We start from the raw sequence: 21,117 nt of genomic DNA, 5'->3' as shown, positions 1-21,117 counted from the left end.
TGCGACAGTGACACCAAGTAGAATTATAAATGTCACATAGCCCCAAACATGTCTTTTTCAAAGCCTGCGGTGAAGAGAAAGGTTGGTGATGAGCACCGACAATTTCAGGAAAAGTGGGAAATGCAATATTTCTTTGTTGAGCACAGGGGCACCCCGACCTGTCTTATTTGCACAGAGAAAGTTGCGCTGCACAAGGAATACAATTTGAAACGTCATTACACAACTAGACATGCTGAGCTGGATGCAAAATACCAGGGAGACGAGAGAGCGAACCGGGTTGCCAGTCTTAAAACAGATCTACTGAGGCAGCAAGATTTCTCCAAGAAAGCAACCAAAGAGAATAATGCAGCAGTCGGAGCCACGTGGTTAGTGAGATGATTGCTAAAGCAGGGAAGCCATTCACAGAAGGTGCATTTGTCTAAAAGTGCATATTGCAGGCTGCAAATATAGTCTGTCCGGGAAAGAAAGGTCAGTTTAGCAACATCAGCCTTTCTGCCAACACCGCAGCAGATCGCATTTCTGACCTGTCAAGTGACATTTATGACCAACTGTGTGAGAAAGCCAAATGTTTCAGTGTATACTCAGTCGCTCTTGATGAGACCACAGACATCACCGACACTGCCCAGCTCCCAATGTATGTCCGTGGTGTTGATGACAGTTTTGAAGTGATGGAGGAGCTGCTCACAGTAATTCCAATGCATGGCCAGACCACCGCTCAGCAGATATTTACAAGCTGTGTGATGCCATTGAGAATGTTGGTTTGCCATGGAAGAGGTTTGTTGGAATAACAACAGATGGAGCGCCATCAATGACAGGGAGGAAACATGGACTGGTGGCACAAAACAAACTGGAAGAGGAAGGCGTGGAGGAGGCCATTGCTCTGCACTGCATCATCCATCAGCAGGTCCTTTGCAGCAAATGCCTGAAGTTTGACAATGTGATGTCTATTGTTGTGAAATGCATCAACCAAATCAGATCCAGGGGCTTAAAGCACCGAAGGTTCTGTGCTTTTTTAGAGGAAATGGAGTCAGAATATGGGGATGTGCTCGACTTCACTGAGGTACGTTGGCTCAGCAGGGGAAATGTATTAAAGAGACTTTTTGAGTTGAGAGCAGAAGTGAAGCCTTCATGGAGAAGGATGGAGTTAGTGTTCCTGTGCTAACTGATCCCAAATGGCTCATGGACTCAGCTTTTCTTGTTGATATGACACATGAGCTTAATGTACTGAACAAGACGTTACAAGGCCAGGGGCAACTTGTCAGTGCTGCCTATGACAACGTGAGAGCATTCTCCACAAAACTGGCGCTCTGGAAAGCTCAGCTCTCTCAGATAAACCTTTGCCATTTCCCAGCATGCAAGGCACTCGTGGATGCAGGCACACCATTCAGTGCTGACGAGTATGTTGATGTCATTTTGAGGCTACAGGAGGAATTTGATCACAGATTTGCTGACTTCAAGACACACAGAGCCACCTTTCACATTTTTGCGGACTCCTTCTCCTTTGATGTGCAAGATGCCCCTTCTGTGCTTCAAATGGAGCTCATTGAGCTGCAGTGCAACTCTGAACTCAAAGCAAAGTTCAGGGAGGTGAGTGGAAAAGCAGACAAGCTTGGACAATTTTTGAGAGACTTGAGCCCTAGTTTCCCTCGGCTTTCCCGAATGTTCAAGCGGACCATGTGCCTTTTTGGTAGCACATACTTGTGCCAAAAGCTCTTCTCCACTTTGAACTTCAATAAGTCCAAGTACAGGTCCAGACTTACGGATGATCATCTTCAAGACATACTGAGGGCCGCAACTGCTTCCTCCCTCAGGCCAAATCTGGCTCGGCTATGCGAGAGGAAACGCTGCCAGGTCTCTAGCAGCAAGGAGTAGGCAAGAGAAGCCATGTTCAGAAGAACAGTTCATTTTCTACAGTGTTCCATTCATGTTCAGAAGAAGGTTATAGAACTGTTAATACAGACATTTCAATCTAAACACAGCAGATATAGAAGACTGAAAGAAAAACACAAGTTCACTGACTAAAAATATCTTATTATTATTTTATTTATGTATTACAGATTGATTTATTTTCTTATTAATTCTTAATTTGTTTATTTATTTTTCATATTTTGTATTAAAAAATAAAAATAAAGAGATTTGAGAAGATTGGAATTTTTTAACCATGCCTTTCTTGTGGAAAACCTAATGCGGCCCAGCCTCACCCAGACTCTGCCTGCAGTGGCCCCCAGCTAAATTGAGTTTGAGACCCCTGTCCTACACCATAAATCAGTAAGAGAGGGTACGACCTCTCTCATGGCCCCAAGTGGTGTGTGCATGCCAGAGCACTCTGGAAGGCACACAGAGTCTTTACAGACTACTCAGGATCAAACCTCTATCATCATGCAATCAATTATACAACTCTAAGCATATATGAGTAAATATTTCTAAGCATCAATCAACAATATAAACCTTACAGCTGGTTTTAATAACAGAATTCATTTGTTTCTCAAATGAGAAAGAGCTATCGAGAAACACTCCTAAATCTTTAGTTCTGAACTTTTCCAGTGGGCCACGGTCAACATTATTAGATAATGCTAATTCTTTTCCCTTACATTATAACAATGTGAGGAGTTAATGCTAAGTATACTGCCATTAGCGGCTAATTCTAATTAGGGGTGAATAATTATTAGTAGCTAATGCTAATATCGTTTTCTCTTCCCTTTTAACAATGTGAACAACTAGTGCTAGGTAGGCTGATGCTAGCAGCTAATGCTAATTTGACGTGAATTAGCATTATATTAGTGAGGAGTTAATGCTAAGTAGGCTGCCATTAGTGGCTAATGCTAATTTTAGATGAAAAAGCATTAGCAGCTAATGCTCATATTGTTTTCCTTTGCTTTGTAAGAACGACAGCAGCTAATGATACGAAGTCTACCATTATTAACAATTGTTAATTTGATGTAAATTAGCATTATCTGATAATGGTAACCCTTTTCCCCTGCATTATAAATATGTCAGGAGTTAATGCTAACTAGGCTTCCATTAGGGGCTAACTCTAATTAGGTGAATAATTATTAGCAGCTAATGCTAATATTGTTTTCCCTTCCCTTTTAACAATGTGAGCAGCTAATTCTAATTTGATGTGAATTAGCATTATATTAGTGAGCAGTTAATGCTAAGTAGGCTGCCATTATTAACTAATGCTACTTTGACGTGAATTAGCATTATGTGCTAATACTAATACTGTTTTCCCTTACTTTTTAACAATGTGAGCGGCTAATTCTAAGTACGCTCTTGTAAATAGCTAATTCTAATTTAGTGTGAATTAGCATTATTCAATAATGCTAACACTGTTTTCTCTTACTTATTAAAAATGATAGTAGCTAATACTAATACTCTTTTCCGTTGGGTAACAACGATGTGAGGAGTTAATGCTAAGTAGGCTGCTTTTAGAGGCTTATTCTAATTAGGGCTGAATAATTATTAGTAGCTAATGCTAATACCGTTTTCTCTTTCCTTATAACAATATGAGCAGCTAATGCTAATTTGATGTGAATTAGCATTATATTAGTGAGGAGTTAATGCTAAGTAGGCTACCATTAGCAGCTAAAGCTAATTTGAGGTGAATAAGCATTAGTAGCTAACGCTAATACCCTTTTCTCTTGTGTTATAATGATGTGAGACGTTAATGCTAAATAGGCTTCCATGAGTGACTCCTTTCCCTTGCATTATAAAGATGTGAACAGTTTATGCTAAGTAAGCTGCCATTAGCAGCTAATGCTAATACTGTTTTCCCTTTCTTTATACAACTTGAGCAGTTATTGCTAAGTAGGCCACTTTTCTCTGCTAAAGATTTCTGTGACCATGATAGAAACTCTGATAAGCTAATGCTGCTAAGCTAATGCTGTTTATGGGCCCTGTTAGAATCAATATTTCATTCTCATTCTGTTGTTTGAGAACAATAACAGAAAAATGTGCACTTCAGAACAAATTTACTGTGAATTCAGCTGTGAATGTACAGTTTGTCATTATTTAAGCTTCCATTTCCAAATGTTAGCTGACACTTTATTAGGTACACTGGTATCTATATCAGGTACACCTGTGACCTAAATGTTCCTGCAAACAGACTCCTTGGGGACCCCTACATAAATATCCATGAACTATCCAGCTAGACTAGTGTGTCTGACCCTGAAAATATTCCTGCATGTGTGATTGTTCATGTCTCATCTGCAGGAAACAAACAGGAAGTGAGTGAAAGACACGGGAAATGTTTCCAGCTCTTCCTCCTCTATCAGATTTTCTCTCCATACCTGAGAGTGTCCAGCCTCCAGCCTGGATCCTTCAGTCCAGCCGACAGCAGCTTCATTCCTGTGGGACCTGGATGATTGTAGCTCAGGTCCAGCTCTCTCAGATGGGAGGGGTTGGAGCTCAGAGCTGAGGCCAGAGAAGTACAGCCTTCCTCTGTGATCAGACATCCTGACAGACTGCAAACACACAAAACAACAATCTATCTGTCAACAGTTGTTTTCTCTTTGTCACAATAACATCTATCCATTTACATCCATTCAATGTAACTTTATTTATAAGTGACAATACCCAACAGACAACAACAGTCATCTGAAGCTGTTTAACAGTGTAAGGTAACAGCCTCCAATATTAGAGAGAAAGCCCCAAACATCAGACAATCGACTGTGAGCAGCACTTGGTGATGGTGGGAAGAAGATCTCCCTTTGACACAAAGATCCTCCCAGTGAAAACAGGCTCCAGGAGGAGCATCTACCATGACTGGTTGCAGAGTGAGGGGAAAGAGAAGAGATGAGCTCAGAGAGACAAGAACAAAACAGAGAGACAAAAGTTAAGGACATGCAGTAGTGACATATAAAAGCATCAGGAGTGAAAAGAGGGGAGAAGAAAGCAGAGCATCATGGGAAGTCCACCAACAGCCTCAGCCTATAGCAGCATAACTAAGGGATGGTTCAGGGTCACCTGATCCAGCTCGAACTATAAGCTTTATTAAAAAGGAAAGTTTGAAGCTGATCTTCAAAGTAGAGAGGGCGTCTGTCTCCTGAACTCAAACTGGGAGCTGCTGCCACACCCAGTCCAACATAGCCAGGCTTTCTTTGCTGCTTTGACAAAACCTCAAATCTCAGTCAGAGATGATGAGCATCATCACAGTGATGATCATTTCTCTGTAACCCAGGCTTTCTGCTTCAGGATCTGTGCACGCTCACAGAACAAGGAGACCTTTAAACATCATTTCACTAACTGGATGGACTGAGCTCAGCCTACAGGTGAACTGGTGCCAGAGATCATAAAGAACATCAAACAGTCAAATTCAACACTTTAATGGAAATATGAGATTAATGCTGCAGACAATCATGAACCTGCTGAATTCATGAACATCAAGAATGCAGCGAGTGGTAAAATAAAGATTTGACCTCAGTGTGCTCAGTGTTCCTGTCTATTCCTAACATATTCCTAACATGATAGCTGCACTTTAGAGCTCTAAAACTGGAACTGACACATGTTTAAACTCTACATGTTACTCAGTACATTCAGTTCTGACACTCGCCCACAGTCCAACAAAGGAAACATGGAGATCACATCAGTTTGTCACCAAAGTCTAATTATTAGGGCAACTTAACCTGTTATTATCTCGTTAACTCATTAACTGATTAACGTCAGCAATTATTTTAATCACAGTTTTTAAAATCATGATTATTGTGAAAGTGCTCACTGGCTCTGAATATAAAAGCCATGGGTCACAGGAGGGATGTTGATCAGTGCTGGCTTGAAATGGGCGTCATTATGCGTCTCAGCCAATGGGAGCATTGAGGGTGGGCCTAATACTACTGCAGCGCTCACATGACCCAGGACAGAAAGAAAGGGGCGGGGACAGAAACATGGAGACAGGTACAGATCTTTGACATGTTCATTTTAAACTGTTCCAGGAGGCAGTGTTGATACAACTAAAGTTATCTGTTGTTGAAGAAGTCGGTCTGAGGAACGTTCTTAGGATCAACAAATGACGGCATGTATGAGCCTCAAGACGCAGCATCACAAGAAGAACACATGAGCTGTAGAAAAAGGAGAGACTACGAAAGCCACGGCGTTACAACGTGAACATGCTTGATCAGAGTGTGATTGTGAACAGGAGGAAGACTCAGCTGAGAACAGTGTGGTGGACACAGAGCAGAGCCCACCATCAGTACAGAGGCCTGTCCATTAGAGTGCTGCTCCAACATGCAGCACATGTACTTGGCCACAGCTGCAACATCTGTACCTGTGAAAGCTTCTTCTCTGTTGCTGCTCATATTGTGCAGAAGAAGAGAGTTTCTTTATCATCAGAAAATGTCAATGAGCTTGTGAGTCTTAGCAGCTGGCTCGGTGCAGAGGAGGAAGAACATGTCAGTCAGAGGAAGATAAATGCAGTTCATGTTGTCAACTCAACCTGGACTGTTGAAAGAGTTTTTCTTTGTCTGGTTTCTGACTGAGATTCTCCAAAGGAAATCCAGCACAAACACACACTTCACACACTCAAAGTCCTGCACAGTAAATGAGCTGATGAGCGTTTGTGCTGCTGCCTGATAACAGAACAATAGTTCTGCTGCTTCCTGTTCTGCAAACACACATTTATAAATGTTCACTTGCTGTTGATCAAAGGTATGTTGGTGGCTCTGGACGCTGAGGGAACTTTGTAAAAAACTAGATCAAATGTTAACGTCCTGGCAGAGGCAAAGAACTTTGATTTGATATTTGATTAGATTCATGTTTCAGCTCAGACTGACAGAAATATTTGAACTGCTGCTGTGTTAAAGGGAACACTGCTGTTAGAAAGCACCTGATCTGTTTCTGCACACTGAATGTTGCACTTCTCATACTGCAGTACTATTAAAATAAGTACACAATACACTACTTTTGAACTCATGATTGAATGTTGCTGTAACAAAGCCATTAATGTGATTCACAGTGTTCATGGTTTCCCAGCACAACAAATGATTGCACAAGTGTGACTGATCCACTTTCTAATGTGTGTGTAGCCCACACTGTGTGTCACTGTGTCACAGGTGAGTCTGTGTGTCCAGGTTCTATGAGGACAACAGGATATAGTGACTGAGTCCAGCAGCTTAAAGTCTGACTCCATCCTCCATTTAAATAACTCACAGCAACAACTGAATAGCTTTGCCTTTGTGTAGCTGACACTTCATTTTAATGTCCTTCTATTCTGGTTCATCTGGTCTCAGTTTCTATAAGCACACAGGTTTCATCAGGACTCTATGACCTCAGTAATCTTTGCTGGGCCTTAATGCTCTGAACAAAGCTGCACAGCACAAGACTAAATAGAAATGAATCAGTCTTTCATTCTCACTGCTGTTTGACTTCAGCTCTCAATGTCCCACCATAACCCATGGAAAGAATTACTGTCCATCCAGGCTGCTGAACATGAAGCTGAAGAAGGTGGAGTATTGTGAGGGCTGATGGAGATGATGATGAGGAATCCAGGAGCAGTGGGTGGATGGCAGCATCAGCATGAAGGATCAGTGTGAGAACACATCATCATCCACAAAGGAAACCAGTCTGAGTGTCTGACGCTCTTGTTAGAAAGACGCAGTCCCAGCAGTTAGCTTGTCTGCTAGTTAGCTGAGAGCTAGCTCACTTGTACATTGAATACCAAACTGTGTAAACCAGGGGTGTCAAACATATGGCCCGTGGGCCAAATCCAGCCCATGAGATAATTTCATATGTCAAATATTGATGAATTTTCAGGCTTGCTGATAATCAATGTGAGCACGGCTGAGATGTTATTCTGATGAGCAAACCATGTGGCCAAACACTTTAAGAGACAGACTGGGATCATACCATTATGTGAAAGAGGACATGTCCCATAGACAGCAAGGGTAGTGGTAGAGACCAGTACACAGAGAAATGGGAGCTGTACTGAAATGCAAGCGTGTCAGGAAAGAGTGAAAAGGCAAAATGAGCAGCATCTGGCTGCATTTCAGTGATATTGGAGACCACAAAGCTGAGTGCAACATTTATACAGGAGATATACAGGAGACGCTGAGAGTAGAACTGATAAAATTAGGAGCTGGCTAAAGTGAGACCCATTTTTATTTCCACCCATTTTCCACTGTGGAGGACAAAAGGTTTCAAACTGGTCCAGGTCTTAAACCTCACGTGTTCTTCCTAATAGCAGTAAATGGATAAAAATAAGGCTTTTATGAAAACACTGAATACAACTTGCTGCCTTTAAAAAGACTAAATGTACAGTTCAGTATTGAATACTACATAAAATAAACTATATATAAAGTGTGTCTGAATGGCAGAGATGCAGAAATATGTGCATGTAGCACAGAGCCACGGCTCAGTGTCTGAATGAGTCTCACAGACCTGAATGTGCTGTTGAAGCCATTTATAATTATAACGTAATTCTTTACTCGTTTGATCTGCTCCTTACCACAAGCCACCAGACGTAGAAGGTTTTGGACTTTTAACTATATTTTCTGAAGTTTTACAACTTTTCTTACTGTTAAAAACCTCGTTATGGCCATTCATGCTATACAAAGTAATTAGACATGTGTGGTATCTACAGAAACGTCAGAATCTCAGCTAAAAGTTCACAAAACCATCTCAACAACCACCAAACAGCTGAAACAGCAGGTGAACAGATCACACAAAAAAGATGTAAACACAAATCCCCCTGATCATCTGTTTTTTAAACATGAAGTGTAGTTTTGGACGTTCATTTACTGCTGGTTCAGTGAATTTTGGTTGGACAGTGATGAAACCTGCAGCCTCAGAATCTGTGAGAAGTCTGCTTTCAGCTCGCAACAGCATTGTTGTGTTGTGTGGATTCACCTCTGCAAACTCATCACTGTTTCACCATCATGTTTCTACTTAGACAATAACAAAGGAAGCAGTTCCCAGGAACTACTTCCTGTCTTGTTAACATAAGAGTATGTTGCCCTTCAAAGCACCTCCACTTCTCCTCTTATTAGAGGACTGTCTTATTATTAATCTGCTAATTCTGTCAGTTGATGAAAGAAAAATGATCTCACCTGAGAGTTTCCAGTGTACAGCGTGGACTCTTCAGTCCTTCAGACAGAAGCTTCACGCCTGAATCCTTCAGGTTGATGTTACTCAGGTCCAGCTGTCTCAGATTAGAGGTCTGAGAGCTGAGACCTGAGGCCAGAGCTTCACAGCTTCTCTCTGAAAGGTCACAGTGACTCAGTCTGAAAAATAACAGATAAACAATTACAAAAATAAAACACTTATGTTGAAGCGTAATGAGATACTATTATATTTAGCAATATTTCATCTTGTTTTGTCAGGAAACTGAGCACTGATGCAGAGCAACATGTGGAGAGAATCAGAGGAGAAGAAGTGAAGAGAGAACAGCAGTAAAACAACACTGAATTGTTCAGTGTGCTTTTGATATCAACAGAATGTGTCAAATTTCTTTATTTTGTATTTGTTTTAGTAGAATTGATGATTATCACTTAGATAACAACCACAGGCCAGGTCTAAATTGCACTTTGGTGACAGTTACACCCAGAAATATTTCAGAAACGTGGACAATTTGTGCTCCATTGTATTCAGTATTGAACAAACTGAGTACCGATGACCACTTAATATTTTTGATATTTTATTTGAGTTGTTCCACCTGATCTGTGTTAACTAGAATAAACATTTAAAAGCTAAAGCTATGATCACATATGTACTTACAGAGCTTTGTTGGAGGCTTTGACCACTGGCAGCAGCCTCAGAAGAGCCTCCTCTGAAGCAGAGTATTTCTTCAGGTCAAACACATCCAGATCTTCTTCTGATGACAGTAAGATGAAGACCAGAGCTGACCACTGAGCAGGAGACAGTTCATCTGTGGAGAGACTTCCTGATCTCAGGGACTGTTGGATCTCCTCCACTAGAGAACGATCATTCAGTTCATTCAGACAGTGGATCAGATTGATGCTTTTCTCTGCAGACAGATTCTCACTGAGCTTCTCCTTGATGTACTGGACTGTTTCCTGATTGGTCTGTGAGCTACTTCCTGTCTGTGTCAGCAGACCTCGTAGGAGAGTCTGATTGGTCTGCAGTGAAAGACCCAGGAGGAAGCGGAGGAACAAGTCCAGGTGTCCATTTGGACTCTGTAAGGCCTTGTCCACAGCACTCTGGTGGAGAGATTGAAGTTTTAGTTTGTTAAATAGTTTAGACCATGTAGAGGTTGTTTGTTGTTGTTCCAGCAGATTGAGTCCAGAGTTGCTGACGGTCAGATGGACATGAAGAGCAGCCAGAAACTCCTGAACACTCAGATGGATGAAGCAGAACACCTTGTCCTGGTACAGTCCTCTCTCCTCTTTAAAGATCTGTGTGAACACTCCTGAGTACACTGAGGCTGCTCTGATATCGATGCCACACTCTGTCAGGTCTGATTCATAGAAGATCAGGTTTCCTTTCTGCAGCTGATCAAAAGCCAGTTTTCCCAGAGATTTAATCATCTTCCTGCTCTTTTTATTCCAGTGTGGATCTGTCTCAGCTCCTCCATCATACTTGACCTTCTTCACTTTGGCCTGAACCACCAGGAAGTGGATGTACATCTCAGTCAGGGTCTTGGGCAGCTGTCCTCCCTCTCTGGTTTCCAGCACATCCTCCAGAACTGTAGCAGTGATCCAGCAGAAGACTGGGATGTGACACGTGATGTGGAGGCTTCGTGATGTCTTGATGTGGGAGATGATCCTGCTGGCCTGCTCCTCATCTCTGAATCTCTTCCTGAAGTACTCCTCCTTCTGTGGGTCAGTGAACCCTCTGACCTCTGTCACCATGCCAACACAGTCAGGAGGGATCTGATTGGCTGCTGCAGGTCGTGTGGTTATCCAGAGGCGAGCAGAGGGAAGCAGTTTCCCCCTGATGAGGTTTATCAGCAGCACATCCACTGAGGTGGACTTTCTAGGGTCAGTTAGGATTGTAGTTTTGTGGAAGTCCAGAGGAAGTCGACACTCATCCAGACCATCAAAGATGAACACAACCTGGAAGTCTTCAAAGCTGCAGATTCCTGCTTCTTTGGTTTCAGTAAAGAAGTGATGAACAAGTCCCACCAAGCTGAACTTTTCCTCTTTCAGCACATTCAGCTCTCTGAAAGTGAATGGAAATATGAACTGGATGTCCTGGTTGGCTTTGTCTTCAGCCCAGTCCAGGCTGTATTTCTGTGTTAAGACTGTTTTCCCAATGCCAGCCACTCCCTTTGTCAGCACTGTTCTGATTGGTTCATCTCTTCCAGGTGAGGCTTTAAAGATGTCTTCTTGTCTGATGGTTGTTTCTGGTCTGTCTGGTTTCCTGGATGCTGTTTCAATCTGTCTGACCTCATGTTCATCATTGACCTCTGCAGTCCCTCCCTCTGTGATGTAGAGCTCTGTGTAGATCTGATTCAGGAGGGTTGGGTTTCCTGCTTTAGCGATGCCCTCAAACACACACTGGAACTTCTTCTTCAGGGTGGATTTAAGGTTACGATGACAAACTGCAGCTTGAAGTTCTGAATGAGAAGAAAAATAAACACTCAATTCCAAAAAGAACTAATCTTTAAAACATGTTGCTCCATCTTCCATCTCTGGAAAATGTTCATTTATCCAGCAGCTTAAATCTTTAGATAAATCCTCTTACTGCTCTGCAGACGGTCAGCCAGCTCCTCCTGCTTCATTCTCCTCAGGAAGTCCACTGTGATCTTCACAAACGCCTCTCTGCTGCTGCTCCTCTGACTCTCTAAGCATTCTGGGTAATCTGGACTCAGAACCTTCTGGATCTTCTTCAGCTCGTTCTTCACAAAAGTGATGATGTTGTCCTCCAGCAGCTGGAACAGAATATTTATGAATGAGCCAATCAGACTGAAATCATGGAGCCAAACATCAGATCCATGTTGGACACACTGACGATCCACTGGTCTACAAAGAGCAGCATGGAGATGACTGTGAACAGAACAGATGTAACAGTAGTTGTTGTACATGTACAGACCATAAATATGGAGTCCAGCTGTGTTTGATGCTGCTGGGCAGACTGACCACTGGGAACCTCTGAGCTCTGCTGGTCCACTCTGTGGAGGAACCATGAAGGATCAGATCAACACAGGATAACGATCCAGGAGTTTCTGCTCAAATAACTTCATCTGAATCAAGTCTGTCAAGTTTTAAACTCTCAGATTCTGAAGATATATTTTCTGTTTTCTATGAACTTTCTTTCGTCAGTGATGGAAGTGATGATGCTGCAGAAGCTCAGAGGAAACTTTGAGAAAACTGTGATGAACCATCAACTAATGCTCTCAGGAGGCCAAAGGTCCCTGAATGTAACTGTGCAGTAGATTCATCGAGTGTTTGAAACCTGACCACTTCCATATGTTTTCATTCTAACACAAGAAGTCCTTTTCTCATTGCTTTGATTTGAGTTTTCATTTGAGTTTTCTGAGTCTCGTATTTGGAGTCAAGTCTAATCAATGATCTGACAGAAGACCATTAAAAAGGATTTAGCAGTGCTGTCAAAATTAACATGTAGGGTTAGGGTTAGGGGTTCATCTGTTATCATGATTAACATGATAAAAACCTTTAACACGACACATCTGGATGCAGAACGACTCAAAATCCCTGAAATGTTTCTATCAACGCACTTCGAGCAGTTTGTCCGAGTAGAGTTACCTTTGCACACGTGCAGATGTGCAGCACATCTGTTAGTGACGGCAGCTGAACCAATCAGCTCAATATGGAAGATGACAAACACACACTGACCTCCCGATGGAAAGTTTGAGTATTAAAAAAATAACAAGACGGACCAGCCGACCAACATGAAGGACTCTGCACATCGTGACAGAAGGAATTTTCTTTTCACCGAAGCACTTCCAGCTTAAAATATCACAACAATGCAAAGCACTGATGACACAACTGCCAAGTGGACAAACTGCAGACCTGTTAGTGTTGTTAATAACATAGTTTTGGTTCCTCGTGTCAAAGACTTGAAGAAGAGTGACAGAGAGTGTTAGACTGCTGCAGGATCAGTGCCACCTCCACAGACCTGTGAAGAAAATGATTGTTTGACAGATGGGCTCAGATTCAGGATCAGCTGAGGAGTTTGTGGCTGACAGAATCCTGCAGGTACAGAGCAGAGCCCATCATTAGCATGCAGGACTGTCCCTGGGGGGGTCGGCTCATTCAGGAGGTTAATCAATGTTTACATGTTCAATAAACATGTTAAGTGTGTAAATTTGCCCTTTTCTCTCGAGTCTGTTTGCTCATGAAACGAACTTTGATTCGTTTACATTAAAAATGATGTTTAATGGTGATTAATCCAAATGAATCCACAGTAACCCTGTGATGAGTCTGATTAAACATTTTCATTAACAGCAGTAACATAGATTATATATGATTATATATTAGTGCACACTTAGCTTTTAGTATATATGTTTGTTACAAAGTTGTATTTACAGCAGAGAAGCTGAGTTAAAGACTGAAAACTATTCAAAGTCTCTTTGAATTGAAGCGTTTAACATTCTTTGTGTTTATTCTGCATTGACTTCATTATATGGTGTAAACGTCTGTTACAGGTTTAAATATAAAGTTGGAAAAATGTAACTGCAGCTATTGATCAAGTAATTGTGATTAATCAGGATTAATGACAGAAGATTATGTCATTAATTAGTCATGTTTTAATCTACTGACAGCACTAGTGTTCACTCTGGTGCCTCCAACTGTTTTACGCCCTTTCAACACCTTCGTGGTCAAAAGTGTACACGCACAAAATCTACAATAAAACCCTCACGCAGCAATAGGACAGACACACAATCCATTTATCTCTGTGTCTCAAACACACACACGTGTATTCAAAGCCTCGATTTGTTCATATTTCATCTGTTGTGTTTTTATCTTCAGCGTTTTCAGTGTTGCTGCATTTACACCAAAAATGTTTCCATTGATGAATCAGATTGATTTGAATGTGTTTCATCCATACAAATCCCTCCCTGGTGGTCACATGACTCTATAACATAACAGGAGTCATGTGACAAGAGTTTCATGCTGTAAAATGTCAAAATGGTTGAATGTGGTGGAGTAAAAATGTGAGATGTCAACGACTTTTCTTCAATATGAAATGTTTGCAGGGCCTGACAGGAAGTGGACGGACGCTCTGATCACTTCCTGTTTGCTGAAGTGGGTTTTCAGTTGTTTAGAAACCAAAGGCTTGTTTTAAAAGACAGTTTAAATGGGACTGAGGGAACGACGTGTTTGTAGTTTATATCCAACAACATCAAGCAGTTAAATCAAAGAGTTCATGTTGCTAACAGCTCACCTCTCTGCAGCAGACACAGGCTGGGCTTTAAAATTAAAGGGCTCATCTTTAGACTTGTCACTCTGTAAGGACACAGAGCTGGGTCCAGGTTCAGGTCCAGCAGGTCTCCCATGGATCCTGTCAGAGAAGAAAAATGTGTTTTGAGAATGAGCAGAAGGAAACTCCAAAGTAGTGTTTCACAGTGTAAGAACAGAGCGCCACCCAGGGGTCATTTACACTGTGCAGGACTATTGATGGTCCCACTGTGAGCAGCAGGAGTTTAAATGTTGGACATGTTTGATAGAAATAAGGAATAAAGGTTCAGTGACTTCCTTTGAGATGCAGTTTAGAGACCAGGAAACATCAAACAGTTCATTTAAATCAGATAAACTGACATCAAAGAGCTCATGTTGCTAACAGCTCACCTCTCTGCAGCAGACGCAGGCTGGGATTTAAAATCAATGGGAAGATGTTTAGACCGGTCACTCTGTAAGGACACAGAGCTGGGTGGAGGTCCAGGCTGGTTCCTGTGAATAATGATGCAGCAGTGATGTGAGTGCTGAGCTGTGACATGGAGAAGAGTCATGGACAGTTAGAGATGGTCATCTCACCTCTGAGCTTTGGTCTGGCTCTCATGTTCCCCACACAGAGTGCTTTTAGAGGGAGGGACTCCCTCCTCTCTGTCCTCACACTGATCCATGCTGCTCAATTCAGCTCACACACACTTTCTACCTGCAGAGGAAACACAAATCATTCATGTGCACATCAGCTGAAATCCTCCTTTCATCATGTGTGCTGTCCAAATATCAGCTGCTTCTTTCCTGCTTCATCTCAGTGTCAGCTGGATGCAGTCAGACAGCAGTGTGAGGCAGAGGAAGCTGCCATCAGCTGCTCTGCTATCAGTCCACTAGATGGAGCCTGAAGCACACACGATGCATTCACTGACACACACTGATTCACTGTGACTGGAAGCTTCAGTCAGTCCAACATGTGTGAACAACATTTTAAACATTTCAGCTGATCCAGGATTCAAAGAGGATCAGCAGAGTTAAAGCTTCACACTAATTCTTCCTGCTGAGTTTGCAGAGAACTGCACACACACTGATTCACTGCTAATGAGAAGCTTCTTCCATCCAGTAATTCATCATCCATCAGCTCTGCTGCTGCTCTCAGTCCTGGACTCTGATCACACACTAAAAGCAGCTTTTTAACTCGTGTCTGTAAGAACTCTTAGTGTTAGCTTAGCTTTAGCTTAGTGTTAGCTTAGCGTTAGCTTAGTGTTAGCTTAGCATTAGCATGCTGTGTGCTAGCTTAGCGTCAGAGCTCTGCAGGTGTCTCGTGTGTAAATATTAATCACAGTGACAGTAAAGGAGGTAAAGGGCTGTGACGTCATCACGTACGCTGCGTCCTCTGTGGGCTCTGAGTGAACTCAAAGTACAAACTACAAGTACACAAACACGAACGTAGCTCAGAGTGGCGGACACACTCGGCCTCGTTGGTCCAGCTGTGAGTCCGTTACCGTGAACTATGGAGCGGCAGATTTGTGCTGAACTAAGCTGCACACAGCTGATGTTAGCCAGGAAACATTACACACTGACTTTAATGGAGAGACCGGAAATACAAACACACACAGTTTGTTGTGTGAAGAAATCAAACACGAGCTGAACAAACAGTAAAGTTCCTAAAGACAAACTGTTAAAGGAGGAAACAAAGCAAACTTACAGTTTCTTCACACCAACAACAAGCTCCACTCCACACCTGGACACTAAACACGGACACACAGGTGAGCTGCTTCCTGGAAGGAGGCGGGGCTCCACCTGAAACTCAGCACAGGTGGGAGGGGCTCAGCTCTGTGTGTGCTGATGTGTTAACTTTAAAAATATGCCGTCTGACTGCTCAGACTGAGTCAGAGTAAAGTTCACATGCTGACGTGTGGAGACATGAAACCTTGTTGTAGCTGCAGGTGTGAACACACTGATCCCAGATCAGCTCTGCTGTATTTGTAACATGAACATTTCTGCTGCAAAGCTTCAAATGTTCAGCATGTTTCTCTGTTTCCAGTCTATAGATCCAGTCACACTTTCTACCTTCACCTGTGCAGTAAAGACTGAGAGCAGAGCTGAAACCAAGCGTCCAATCAGTGAGCAGCATCAACACCTGAGCTTCATTCAGACTCTGTTATTAGTGTGAATGCTTGAAAAGCATTCACAGTATTGTTCTTCTAATCTTTATTAGTGTGAATGCTTGAAAAGCATTCACAGTATTGTTATTCGAATCTTTATTAGTGTGAATGCTTGAAAAGCATTCACAGTATTGTTATTCTAATCTTTATTAGTGTGAATGCTTGAAAAGCATTCACAGTATTGTTCTTCTAATCTTTATTAGTGTGAATGCTTGAAAAGCATTCACAGTATTGTTCTTCTAATCTTTATTAGTGTGAATGCTTGAAAAGCATTCACAGTATTGTTCTTCTAATCTTTATTAGTGTGAATGCTTGAAAAGCATTCACAGTATTGTTCTTCTAATCTTTATTAGTGTGAATGCTTGAAAAGCATTCACAGTATTGTTCTTCTAATCTTTATTATTATATTTTATTATTATTATCTATTCCGTACGTTTTTTGAAAGCCAACTCCTTCAAAACCGTTCAACTTAGAAAAACCATTCAAACACCGTTAGATTCCTATTCTTTTGGACAACATTGCTTCTATTTTTCTCATTTTTAACATTTATATTTTTAATTTTATTCAACTTTTTTCAACAAAAATTTACAATGTATTTCAATGGGGAGACCCTTCAAATTCTCATTCAACTTCATCCTCTTTAAACTGTATCTACTTCCACATACATTGACATAGAGCCACCATTCAAACTTTCAAACGAAGACAAGACATTCAACTATTCAACTTGTATTTATCTTTTCAATATCTATTATACTTTTTCTTCAGTTCCAGTTTAAGTTTCATGATGTTTTTTCACCCGTTTCAGAGTTTATAATGGGTGTGTATGGGACGGAATGTTGGGGCTAGAGTGAGGCAGCTCAACTGCTAGAGTGAGAGGAGCAAAAAAATTAATCTTAAAATCTTTTTTAAAACTGCTGCTGTGTCCGCAGCGTTTGCTCTACAGGTATGATTTTACCCTCAAAATGTAGCCATCGCTGTCCTCTTTCATCCAATGTGTTTACTATTGTACTAGGTGTTATGGTTCTTTCATAAATGTCACCAATGCACAGCCTCCTCCCTCCAACTCTTCCATAGACTCTAATGTTAAAATCGCTCAGAAGGTTGGTTTGAAAATCAGAAGAGCATGGTGTCTTTCCACTGTCACCATGTCCATATAATAAACTCCACAGGCATGAAAACTGAGAATTCAGTAGACTAGAAGCTGCTGTCGCTCACGGTGAAAGAATTTTGTCAATACGACTTTTACTTTTCATTTGGGAACGATTTGTTTCGGCCTGACTTTTCTGTTCATTTTAAGCAGCAAAAGTGAGGCGCATGTCTGTGTACGTGTGTATGGAGCCATTGGGTGCGGTCACTATAGCAACCAGGCTCACACCTGCCTGCTTAACGAGCTCTGCCTGCCACTGTACCAAGATTCATCTTAAGCACTTCTCTTTCAACTGCTGCTGTGTCCACAGTGTTACAGCCATCATTTTACCCTCAAAACGTCGCCATTATTGTTCTCTTTCCAACACCGTGTCTTTCAAAGCTCAGGCATTTAAACTTTTTAAACCGTGTGGATCAAAGTGGAGGGATCACATTTTCTTCATTCAGTGATTCAAAGAATATGACCTTTTAATATTCATTCAGATGTTTTCTGACTCTAAATGTTCTTTTCTCATTTCTTAGGGTTTTCTAATTTACATTTAAAGCATTTTCAGCTTTTTTCCAACTTCTTCTTCTGTGTAACCTTCAGCTTTTAGCAGTTCAGCACCTTTGTTTTCAGGTTAAATTTGATTTTTTGATTTTTTTTTTAATTTCATTCAATATTTTTAACTCAAAATTCAGCAATTAATTCATTTCAGTGCATACATTCAGATTCAAGCATTCACACTGCAGTTTCTTCAGAAAATGCACTTTCTAGTTATTAGTGTGAATGCTTGAAAAGCATTCACAGTATTGTTCTTCTAATCTTTATTCTATTTTTTTATTTATTATTATTCTGTATTCCGTACGTTTTTTGTAATCTATCTCCTTCAAAACCGTTCAACTTAGAAAAACCATTCAAACACCGTTAGATTCCTATTCTTTTGGACAACACTGCTTCTATTTTTCTCATTTTTAACATTTATATTTTTTATTTTATTCAACTTTATTTAACAAAAATTTATAATGTATTTCAATGGAGAGACCCTTCAAATTCTCATTCAAATTCCTCCTCTTTAAACTGTATCTACTTCCACATACATTGACATAGAGCCACCATTCAAACTTTAAAACGAAGACAAGACATTCAACTATTCAACTTGTATTTATCTTTTCAATATCTATTATACTTTTTCTTCAGTTCCAGTTTAAGTTTCATGATGTTTTTTCACCCGTTTCAGAGTTTATAATGGGTGTGTATGGGACGGAATGTTGGGGCTAGAGTGAGACAGCTCAACTGCTAGAGTGAGAGGAGCAAAAAAATTAATCTTAAAATCTTTTTTAAAACTGCTGCTGTGTCCGCAGCGTTTGCTCTACAGGTATGATTTTACCCTCAAAACGTAGCCATGGCTGTCCTCTTTCATCCAATGTGTTTACTATTGTACTAGGTGTTATGGTTCTTTCATAAATGTCACCAATGCACAGCCTCCTCCCTCCAACTCTTCCATAGACTCTAATGTTAAAATGGCTCAGAAGGTTGGTTTGAAAATCAGAAGAGCATGGTGTCTTTCCACTGTCACCACGTCCATATAATAAGCTCCACAGGCATGAAAACTGAGAATTAGGTAGACTAGACATTGCTGTCGCTCACGGTGAAAGAATTTTGTCAATACGACTTTTACTTTTCATTTGGGAGCGATTTGTTTCGGCCTGACTTTTCTGTTCATTTTAAGCAGCAAAAGTGAGGCGCATGTCTGTGTACGTGTGTATGGAGCCATTGGGTGCGGTCACTATAGCAACCAGGCTCACACCTGCCTGCTTAACGAGCTCTGCCTGCCACTGTACCAAGATTCATCTTAAGCACTTCTTTTTCAACTGCTGCTGTGTCCACAGTGTTACAGCCATCATTTTACCCTCAAATTGTCGCCATTATTGTTCTCTTTCCAACACCGTATCTTTCAAAGCTCAGGCATTTAAACTTTTTAAACTGTGTGGATCAAAGTGGAGGGATCACATTTGAGTCATTCAGTGATTCAAAGAATATGACCTTTTAATATTCATTCAGATGTTTTCTGACTCTAAATGTTCTTTTCTCATTTCTTAGGGTTTTCTAATTTACATTTAAAACATTTTCAGTTTTTTTCCAACTCCTTCTTCTGTGTAACCTTCAGCTTTTAGCAGTTCAGCACCTTTGTTTTCAGGTTAAATTCGTTTTTTTTTTTTGTTGTTGTTTTTTAATCTCATTCAATATTTTTAACTCAAAATTCAGCAATTAATTCATTTCAGTGCATACATTCAGATTCAAGCATTCACACTGCAGTTTCTTCAGAAAATGCACTTTCTAGTTAGTGTGAATGCTTGAAAAGCATTCACAGTATTGTTGTTGTAATCTTTATTATTATTATTATTATTATATTTTATTCTGTATTCCGTACGTTTTTTGTAATCCTACTCCTTCAAAACCGTTCAACTTAGAAAAACCATTCCAACACCGTTAGATTCCTATTCTTTTGGACAACACTGCTTCCATTTTTCATATTTTTAACATTTATATTTTTAATTTTATTCAACTTTATTCAACAAAAATTTATAATGTATTTCAATGGGGAGACCCTTCAAATCCTCATTCAACTTACTCATTTTTAAACTCTTACTACTTCCACATACATTGACATAGAGCCACCATTCAAACTTTAAAACGAAGACAAGACATTCAACTATTCAACTTGCATTTATCTTTTCAATATCTATTATACTTTTTCTTCAGTTCCAGTTTAAGTTTCATGATGTTTTTTCACCCGTTTCAGAGTTTATAATGGGTGTGTATGGGACGGAATGTTGGGGCTAGAGTGAGGCAGCTCAACTGCTAGAGTGAGAGGAGCAAAAAAAATAATCTTAAAATCTTTTTTAAAACTGCTGCTGTGTCCGCAGCGTTTGCTCTACAGGTATGATTTTACCCTCAAAACGTAGCCATGGCTGTCCTCTTTCATCCAATGTGTTTACTATTGTACTAGGTGTTATGGTTCTTTCATAAATGTCACCAATGCACAGCCTCCTCCCTCCAACTCTTCCATAGACTCTAATGTTAAAATGGCTCAGAAGGTTCGTTTGAAAATCAGAAGAGCATGGTGTCTTTCCACTGTCACCACGTCCATATAATAAACTCCATAGACATGAAAACTGAGAATTTGGTAGACTAGACATTGCTGTCGCTCACAGTGAAAGAATTTTGTCAATACGACTTTTACTTTTCATTTGGGAACGATTTGTTTCGGCCTGACTTTTCTGTTCATTTTAAGCAGCAAAAGTGAGGTGCATGTCTGTGTCCGTGTGTATGGAGCCATTGGGTGCGGTCACTATAGCAACCAGGCTCACACCTGCCTGCTTAACGAGCTCTCTCTGCCACTCTGCCAAAATTAATCTTAAACACTTCTCTTTCAACTGCTGCTGTGTCCACAGTGTTAAAGCCATCATTTTACCCTCAAAACGTCGCCATCGTTGTTCTTTTTCCAACATCTTGTCTTTCAAAGCTC

General features: G+C 40.8%; 1 protein-coding gene across 1 annotated transcript in view; it reads right to left on the bottom strand.

Moving 5' to 3' along the window:
- Positions 1–16,088, bottom strand: part of LOC147300656 (uncharacterized) — a 423,782-nt gene extending 407,694 nt beyond the window's left edge. The window contains exons 1-6 of the mRNA XM_086284979.1: positions 16,000–16,088; positions 14,889–15,009; positions 14,703–14,804; positions 14,299–14,415; positions 11,983–12,061; positions 11,635–11,821 (exon numbers count right to left, since the gene is read on the bottom strand). Of these exons, the coding sequence (XP_086141105.1) occupies positions 11,635–11,821; positions 11,983–12,061; positions 14,299–14,415; positions 14,703–14,804; positions 14,889–14,977 (574 nt within the window). The 5' untranslated portion in view covers positions 14,978–15,009; positions 16,000–16,088. The remainder of the gene's footprint in view (positions 1–11,634; positions 11,822–11,982; positions 12,062–14,298; positions 14,416–14,702; positions 14,805–14,888; positions 15,010–15,999) is intronic.
- Between the last annotated feature and the right edge of the window lie 5,029 nt (positions 16,089–21,117).

Source organism: Aulonocara sp. 'chitande type north' Nkhata Bay, unplaced genomic scaffold (genome assembly GCF_057382095.1).
Source record: "Aulonocara sp. 'chitande type north' Nkhata Bay isolate Kocher_YH1m ecotype deep benthic unplaced genomic scaffold, A_spYH_male_GT1.1 unmapped_scaffold_20, whole genome shotgun sequence".
In the NCBI taxonomy this organism is placed as follows: domain Eukaryota; kingdom Metazoa; phylum Chordata; class Actinopteri; order Cichliformes; family Cichlidae; genus Aulonocara; species Aulonocara sp. 'chitande type north' Nkhata Bay.
This window is presented reverse-complemented; position numbering and strand designations above follow the sequence as displayed.